The 9,216-nt window shown below is 43.3% G+C and overlaps 1 protein-coding gene across 1 annotated transcript; it reads left to right on the top strand.

The window, feature by feature from the left end:
• Window positions 1-4,076: 4,076 nt before the first annotated feature.
• On the top strand, window positions 4,077-7,757 carry LOC123166700 (carbonic anhydrase, chloroplastic). Its single transcript, XM_044584496.1, has 5 exons — window positions 4,077-4,327; window positions 4,434-4,482; window positions 6,510-6,766; window positions 6,845-6,950; window positions 7,354-7,757. Exons 1-5 carry the CDS (start codon window positions 4,278-4,280, stop codon window positions 7,486-7,488), a joined length of 597 nt encoding a protein of 198 aa, XP_044440431.1. The 5' UTR covers window positions 4,077-4,277; the 3' UTR covers window positions 7,489-7,757.
• Window positions 7,758-9,216: the final 1,459 nt, after the last annotated feature.

The raw sequence follows: 9,216 nt of genomic DNA, 5'->3' as shown, positions 1-9,216 counted from the left end.
TCAGCATATACCGGTATTGCAAGTCACCAACAAAAGTTCCACCCTGTCGAAGATGGTCCTAATTTACTCCTCTAGGTATAGGCAGGCTGCGCCATTCCACCCTCATTGGTACGTACCCATGTTCGCAACTGCCTGCATGTGCTCTTTGTTGAACTTGCTAAATTTGGCATCTCCTGGCTATTTTGGGAACGACATGGGCCAGGACTCTGTCTGCTCCGCTCCACTGTGAAATGCCTCGATCTTCTTCCCAGGAAGAACGACTGGCTATTTTGGAGAATGGCACCGACCAGAGATAACCGAAATGCCTGCGATGGCTGAACCAAACCAAAACGCATTACTGCACAGTTGACCAACTCTAGGAAGTTTTTCTACATTTTGTAAAAGCAATTATTGCATGGTCTATGGATCTAAACAACAACGGCCTGGGTCTATTTTATCCTTTCTTTATCCACCATTGATATGCGCGCATGTCAGCAAACTCGATATAGTACGCGAGATGAACGGGTTTCCAAGGAGGTGGCAGGTGATAATGTTAACTAAAGATGATAATGTGCTCTGGATTGAAAACGACTCCCCAAAAGTCTCAAGTGGATCGTAAGGTGAAAGTTCTTATGGAGCATTAAGAAATAATGAACTGTAGCGGCTTTTCAGTGGAGCGATAAGGTGTGGAGTCTTATTATCAGGCATTATTGCTAAGGCTGAAAGGTCATGAATTATTATGGAGTCTATCAGGCATTATTGCTACGACCGAAAGGGCGCGGACTGGACTATAGGTATACTCCATGTTCCTGATCTCCTGGAGAGAGATATAAGATATGTATCCATCCTATGGAGTAATGTTGAGCAGTTTGACTTCGATATATGCAGAGTTTGCGGGATCGGAATAACTACCGAGTCATCCATTTCGACAGCTCCCTATCAATTATTAGCCTCTTTTGTAGTTTCTTAACATATATACCCCGTCATATTGTTTGTTTGTAATCTTTTATTCATTTTACTCCCTCCGTCTAGGTGAATAAGTCATCTTAGGTTGTGCACCGTGACCAAGGTGAATGTTTATTTGCTAATTAATAGCATTGCATGCAATGAAGTAACCACTGCATGTCGTGTTTGATGGTCTCAAGTCATTGAAAGCATGCACGCCTCGCATCTCTTATTGGTTGATATATCAAAAAACAAGAAACGAGATGGGAGTTAATGCACCGCACCTAAGTGTTTTCGGATTATTTGGTTTTCGTAAGGTGACTTATACACCTAGACCGAGGGAGTAGAAGAAATAAGCTGGGATCATACATGATGCATGTTAAATAGAGCCGAATGATGGTCATAGCAGACAATTACTGCTCACTGTAGGGGAGCAAATTCCGGCTGGATTGATAAAAATTAGTGTTTTTCCGGATTAGACGTTGTTTGACTGTAGATGAGCTCCGTTTATTTACTTATTGCCAATTGTACCTTGGATCTCGGAGGCGGATGGATCCGGCCGGGAACATTAATTTTCTTTCGTGGACACGTCTGTGCGCATTGGTGTTATATGCACAAAGTGTGCAAGAAAAACCAGTGTTGCTCTATGCGGCCAGTCTAGATCCTACGTACTCCCCTCTGTCCCAAAATATTTGATGCTCTAGGTTTATCCTAAGTCAAGCATATTTAAGTTTCGCGGCAGCCGATACTCACAATGAACCCGCTTCAATTTTTTGATGGAGAGTGGCAAGACTAGGGACTTCACTAGGAAGGTAGTGATTATTGCAGGGAGGTCAATGAGGATTTGTTGAATGTTGATGCCACTGTATTGAATGGGTGCTACTTGACTCTTGCGGAAGTTGGTAACAAGGCTGGTCACATTGCCAAATTCCCTCAAGATGTTCGAAAGTTTGGAGATGTCACAGAAATTGCTGCATCATCCGCATAAAGTGAGGCTCGGTACGTCATACATCACCCATGTAACTGGTGCAATCTATCTTGATAAGTGGCAAGGTCAAGGATGTGCTGTATAGGATCAATGGCAAGGCTGAACAGTAAAGGATATAGCGGATCACCCTTTAATAGGTGCCACAAAAATATCTTCATCATCCACTAAAGTGATGTTCAGAATTGCACACCTCGCCCATGTAACTAGTGCAATCTACCCTGAGAAGTGGCAAGGTCAAGGATGCACTGAAAAGGGTCGATGGTAAGGCTGAATAGTAAAGGATATAGTGAATCTCCGAGACCCCTCCCATGCTTGGCCACAATCTCTGGATTTGGCGGCGAATCCTCTATGCTTCAAAAGGTCAAGCAAGTAGTCCCATTTAACGGTGCCAAACACTTTCTTGAGATCTGACAGTGTCAAATGATGCATGTTCTAGCTCCGGTATTCAAATGGAGGTCCGGTCAAAACGGATTGACGGGTCCCAAACCTAGATCACCAGCCCCACCCAGCTCACATCTTTGCTGATAGTTTATCTCTCTCCCATCTCCTCCGACAGCAGCGCTATAGCGGGCACCAAGAGTAGCAACATACATCAGTCTCCGCCTCCTCACCTTCCACCAAGGTCCTCCGTTCAGTTGTTCCCCCAAATCTCCACTCCCTCAACCCTAGATGCCACCAAGTTTATCTCCCATGCAGCTGCCTCGGTCCCCTTCCTCTTCCCCGTCAGGCAGCCTTGTCGGCGGTGGCAAGAGAAGCTTGGGACCTGTCAATCCGTTCCCTTCCCCGTTTCTTCTTAGATTTCGTTTTCCCTGTAACATCGAGGTGATGATGTGTTTGAATAAGGTCTTTTCGGTCTCTCCCTGCATCGATGACGTTTGATCTAGCGTCGGTGAAGGACCTGTGAGAGTCTGTGTCCCCAGGTCCACTGGCTCTCTTCTGATCTTGGCAGTTAGTGTGTTCTTCAAGGAGAGTGATGCATCTTCTTCTATGTTGTTCCACGGCATTATCTGATTTCTTCAACATTCTAGACTGGTGATATAGGATTGCAAGCCAGTACTGTGTCGATGATGCTAAGATGGATGATTCTTCAGTGGTTGCTAGATATCGTCTGTAGGGACGAGTGGCTATTGCAGTTCTTAAAACATGGTGTGGCGAAGGCATTTGCATGTGTTCCTTCCCATTACTATTTGTTCAGTACAATTTTCAATCGCCAACAATAGGCGTACAATTAGAGAAAAAAGAAAACTAGTATATTTTGCAGAATTTTGCTTCGGTACAACGAGAAAATTGCTTTTGGAGGCCAAGCTCCATGGAGGCCTCCAGCAAAATTCAAAATTCATGAAAATACATATTTTTTACATTTTAAAAAAAAATCTTCTAAAAATACAGATATACATGAAGGCATAATGCACAAGTGTGTAAACTTTCAGGACCAAATGCGTTGAAATGATAGGTTGTGCCAAAAAAACAACTCTAAGGCTTTTTAACGCATGATACTATTCGTCCTCTCATACCATTAATTTGTCTTTTTTGTACCGGTCACATTTCAATCGTATTTCATCCTGAAATTTTACCCCTATACACGTCACATCCTTGTTTACTTGTACAATTTTTTTCAAATTCTTTTGAAACCTAAAATTTTCAGTTTTGGATTTTCAAACATTCGGCCTCCATGGAGGCCGAGATTCAAAACGCCGTACTCGACCCCTATAAATTTTTACATATTTCAATGCAGATTAAAGATGAAGATTAGAAGGTACGTCTTCAATCAAAAAGGATAATATAATCTTTTGTATGCAAATCAATCTATTCAATACGTTTGATTTGCAAGCTAATATGATGATAGCCTTTTTAAGTGACATTAAGATCCATGCAAGGGGGTGTACGGAAGCAAAACTCTGTTTCTCAATGTATTTTCTATTTTGTACTGATTCCGCGCCCAATTATTCTTTCAGTATACTGGCTATAATGTTTCTTGATAAATATCATATGTAAGATGCCCATTAGGTCTCCTAAAAGAATCTCCACTATCTTCTCACCGCCAAAGAAAGGTCTAATCACCATCGATTGACGGACGGGCTTAGTATAATCTGATCAACTTGATTACTAAAAGGGAAAGAGAGAAGGGAGGCTCCTGCCATTCTGATCGGCCACAAAATAAATTGTATCCTTGTTTGACCGGCCGCTCCTGATCCGGGGAGACACCATCGCAAAGGAAAAAGTATACATGCGAGATGAGCGGCCTCCCCTCCCCTGCTGCTACATAAGTGGCCTCCTCTTCTTCTTCCTCGAGAAGCCCACCTACCATTCTCCATAAGGTCCGTCTCTGTCCTCCTCCTCTTCAACCAACCTTGAAGATAGAAAGATGGAGCGCCTCAGGACCGGCTTCGACAAGTTCAAGACCGAGGTCTATGAGTAAGCTTCCACTCTCTGATCCTGCCGCTATGCTTGAGATTCTTTTTTTTTGTGTGTATGTGTGTGTCTTCTTCAGCTGATTATTTCTCTGGCCGGGCTGTGGCAGCAAGAAGCCAGATCTATTTGAGCCCCTCAAGGACAACCAGGAACCCACGGTATGTACTGTGCCCCCCAACATTTCGCTTTACAGCCATAAATTGTCTCTGGCTAGCTAGCTACCAACTCTGGTTACATCCTCTGCGATTGGTTGATTAGCTTGTTGAGTTGGTCGGGAAGCATGGCCAACAATAGTGTGTTCTCTCTAGATTTGGTGATTCTCTCTTACTGCTATTTCCCCTACCGAGCAGTGCTTGCTCAGTTGTTCTGGTAGTAGAACAATGTTGCTAGCCATTCGAGGTACAAACCCGGGATACACTTTGAGTCTCTGACATGGGGGGTGGGGTGCCTGTAGCATTTCCTATTGCCGTCAAAGTGGATATAAAAGTGGAAACGACCACTTGTCCTAATTGCACGTGGTAACCGTAAAAGGGCGCCCATTGCCGGCCACTTGATACTAGGTGATCTGCTAAACCAACTACCAAGGTAGGCACCGGGTAATTTTCCATTGGATTGGTAACGACTCACATGTGCAGTACCATGATATATGATTTGGCTTATTCATATGTCACCGTCCCTGTCTCTTTTGTGGTCTTGTGGACGATGGAATATGATTCTTTTCACCTTTGAGGAGTGTCCCCTTTTTCTATTATGTACTCCCTCCGTCTTAAAATAAGTGTCTCAATCTTAGTACAACTTTGTACTAAAGTTAGTACAAAGTTGATACACTTATGTTGAGGCGGAGGGAGTATTATACAGGAGGACTAGCAGTTAGGATATACTATAGTACATGATGTATTATGAATAGATCGAAACCCGATGGAAACCTATGGAAATCAAAATAATTTACTAGGGTGAGTGTTCCAGGCATAACATGATTGAGCAGTGACCTGAAGGCATCTTTGTAACACCCCGGCCACAGTCATCCGGTTTGTGACTATCACCTCGGATCTAGACTGAGCCCACAACATTAGCTTTTCTGTTCACTTTGTGCTTTCGGAAAAGAATGGTGCACATTGTTAATCATTCCGACTTAATACGAATGATATACTCTTCACATAAAAAAGGTGCACCTTCTCTTTCATAAGATCATCTCCGAAGAACCTATTGGTTAAGCGTGCTTCGGATGTGGTAACTTATGGCGTCCTGGTTTAATAGGAATGATAGACTACTCATATCAACAATGTGCACCTTTTTTGTCAGAAGCTCGTCTTCAGTGAATCTATAAATTAAGCGTGATTGGGTTATGGTAATTTGACAATGAGCGACTGGCCAAGACATGGGGCAGAAGGGGATTTTTTTTCATTTGCATTGACCATACCGTGCGGGGTGGAAAAAAGCGGCGAACATACGGTTCTAAGAGGCTTCATCCAACAGCCCTGCTGCGACTGTCGCGGCTTCTTTCAACCGACGCAGAGTGCTGCCCAATTTGGTTTGGACGGGCGATGGAAGAATCTTGTCGCTACTTGATTTGCTTGTCTTTCTTTCTCCTCGCGTCTCTACTCCTCTGTTCCTTGTCACAAAAGCAATATTTAGTTTCTCCTGCCAGACTGAATAGAAAGTGGTCCGAGATAGAATGTCAAAAGTGGCAGCCTTGAGCGCAAAGCTATGCCAGAAACGTCTATTCCACCTATCATTGCAAGTATAGGAAGGGGTTTATATCCCGCTTTACATAGCATTTTTATCTATGGGAAGAAAAGAGACAATTTAAAAAAACCCTGTCATGTAAGAGCTTGGCTCTATGGGTGCTCCCTGACAAATCTAAAAAATACAATGAAAGATAAAGAGATACGGTTTGAAAAAGTGGTACTAGTTAATACTCAACCTTATAGACTATGTCAATATATGAGTGACTATAGGTGATGCCTGTAAATGACATGGCAGGGCAGCTGTATATAGCCTTCTATATTATTAACCATGCCCTTACGACATCAGCACATGAAAATTTCATTCTTTATATTACCAGGCTGACTACTATGGCCAAGCCATAATGAATAGCATCTCTTCTTATCACCAACAACTATCAAGTGCTGGAGTTTGAAAGAAAACTGTAAAATGTTTTTAACTAAACATATCGGTTTTGCAGTACTTGTTGTTCGCATGCGCCGACTCGCGCGTGTGCCCATCAGTCACCCTGGGCCTGGAACCCGGCGAGGCCTTCACCGTTCGCAACATCGGCGCCATGGTCCCGTGCTACTGCAAGAACAAGCACACCGGCGTTGGATCGGCCATCGAATACGCCGTCTGCGCCCTCAAGGTTAAGGTCATCGTGGTGATTGGCCACAGCCGCTGCGGTGGTATCAAGGCCCTCCTCTCGCTCAAGGATGGGGAAGACGACTCCTTGTAAGTATGTAGCTTGGATCTGAATGATAGTTTTCTTGGTCTGTTTCTGACCGGAGTTGTTTGGTTGGTTGGTATCAGCCACTTCGTTGAGGACTGGGTCAGGATTGGGTTCTCGGCCAAGAAGAAGGTGAAGGACGAGTGTTGTGACCTGCCTTTCGAGGACCAATGTGCCGTCTTGGAAAAGGTTCGCTGGCACCAATGGCCATGTGCCATTGTATACTACTTTACTTGCTTATGTAGTACTGTACTCGCTTACTTTCTTTTTACTCTGCATATAAGTTTTGTGCTGAGTCAAAAAATTAAGAGTCCGACCAAGCGTGTAGGAAAAAATATTGACATGAACATTATTAAATCAATATCATTAGATGCGTCAAGTAATTAATTTTCATATTGTACATCCTAAGTATTGTAGATGTTGTAAATTTGGTCAAACTTATTAAAATAGATATATCTTAGATGCGAAATAAAAATCAACGGAGGGAGTAGTTTACAGCAGCTAGCTTGTAATGTATGCTAATATTTTTGCATGTGAATGAATGGATTAACTCCCTGAGAGAGAGATCTCTGTTAATCGTTTTCATCCATAGGAGGCTGTCAACGTGTCCCTCCAGAACCTCAGCACCTACCCGTTCGTCAAGGATGGTGTGGCCAACGGAACCCTCAAGCTGATCGGCGGCCACTACGACTTCGTCTCGGGAAAGTTCGACACATGGGAGCTGTAAATCAATCTTCCCTCCCATTGCTCAAAGCCGAAATATATATACATACGTACGTATATCAAGATATATCGATCCATCCAGATGAATGCTATCGAGTACCTACTCGTTATTTTCCAGTAGTGAATGCCCGATGGCTTGGTGTCAATTTTTGTAATAAGCGATAGTATTTTCGGACGCAGAATTATTGTACTACTATGTGATGCATAATTTGATCGTCATATGATCAAAATACATCAGACATTATTCTAATCATATTCTTCATTAAGAGTTTACCTTTCGATCTTTTGGCTTTGTTTTCCCTTGACACTGACAAATTGTTGTTTGCCCCTCCATTGCTACTCTTTTTATCACTATTAATTTAACCCAGTGATTGTACTCTCTTCTTTCTGTGCTACCCAGCTCTTTCTACACAACATGCATGTCCTCCTCCTTTATTATAGAAGGCATTCATTCATTCCACTGCCAAGATTACTAGATGAGGAGATTGAGCTTTATCTCTTCTTGTGAACTCATCGCATATACCCAATTCGGGACAATAAACATCTGGACAAGACAATGTGTAACTGCGGTGCTCCCGGAAAACCAAGCAACAATATGCTATTTATTGCCATCATTTGCCTCTTATATAGAAAGAGACGCAGTGCGATTGCACGCGCCGCCATCTTACACTCATGGTGGTGCGCTGATGCTAATCAGATGGTGGTTTGTTAGTGTAGATCAATGAAAATTTCGATGTGAATGCTCACCGTTGTTTCCCATTGATAGTTATGGTGAGCCATTCCTTTGCCTCCCTTGCTTCATACCTTGTCCTCACTGACCTCGTCATGTGACCTGCGGTGTGCACCTAGCACTCTTCCATCTCCACGACCACCTTTTTGCACAGTCCGACGTATGGTGAAGAAGAAGAGATTTTTTTTGCTTGGAAAGAGAAGAGAAATTTAGGCAATGTGCTACATAGCGAGGTACATCATAAGTACGAAACTAAGAGTTTCAAAATATTTTGTAGCGCAAATTGTTTATCTGATTCTCAATCTGTTTTTGCCGTTGGCTTCATACTCGGCCAAGTTACCAACTCAGGGCAAGCGCTTGGTGCTCAACACTATGGGACATGCCTATCCTAGAGAGGGTTTCTACTGCCTTGAGTTCGAAGACAACGAAGAGGAGGACTTGGGGGTCCAAATCGCGAATGTGACTACAATTTCCGTGGATCATGGCCTGATTTCGGTTCGAAACCTTGAGGAAGAGTTCAAACATCTAGACGGGGGCGACTAGGAATAGCAAGTCCGTCAACTATTCTAATTATAAAATTCAGCGGTGCTCCCATCTCAAGAAGCTTTGCGTATGGCACCCGCGGTGGAAAAAATGTTTCTCTTGCTCAAAACCATTGTGGCCACAATCTAGTGTTCCATTTGGGAGATGGATCCCTTATAGAAAATGTAGCTGGCGCGGGCTTGTCTCTCTGGGGTGCCTAAAAAGCATCGCCATGTTGGCCGACCTGTTAGAATTAGTTGTTGTATAGGGATAGAATTCTCTTTGAATTGTAAACTTATTCTATCTCTTCTTCTGTTTCAACCTCTCCCGAATATCTCTTTGTAACCGATCGATCTAGCCTCGATCCAAACTTGTAAGCCACGGCATATGTTCCATATAATGCAATGCGGCCCGAGCAAAGGGTTCTACGCTTCCCATATTATTTCACATGGTAACAGAGCCTCTTCCTCAACAAGAACG

The sequence above is a fragment of the Triticum aestivum genome, chromosome 7D (genome assembly GCF_018294505.1).
Source record: "Triticum aestivum cultivar Chinese Spring chromosome 7D, IWGSC CS RefSeq v2.1, whole genome shotgun sequence".
NCBI classification, from domain to species: domain Eukaryota; kingdom Viridiplantae; phylum Streptophyta; class Magnoliopsida; order Poales; family Poaceae; genus Triticum; species Triticum aestivum.
This window is presented reverse-complemented; position numbering and strand designations above follow the sequence as displayed.

Coding starts and splice junctions, on each gene's coding strand:
- LOC123166700 (XM_044584496.1), top strand. CDS start 4,278: ATGGAGCGCCTCAGGACCGGCTTCGACAAGTTCAAGACCGAGGTCTAT. Junction 4,328..4,433: donor TTCAAGACCGAGGTCTATGA/GTAAGCTTCCAC, acceptor GGGCTGTGGCAG/CAAGAAGCCAGATCTATTTG. Junction 6,767..6,844: donor GATGGGGAAGACGACTCCTT/GTAAGTATGTAG, acceptor GGTTGGTATCAG/CCACTTCGTTGAGGACTGGG.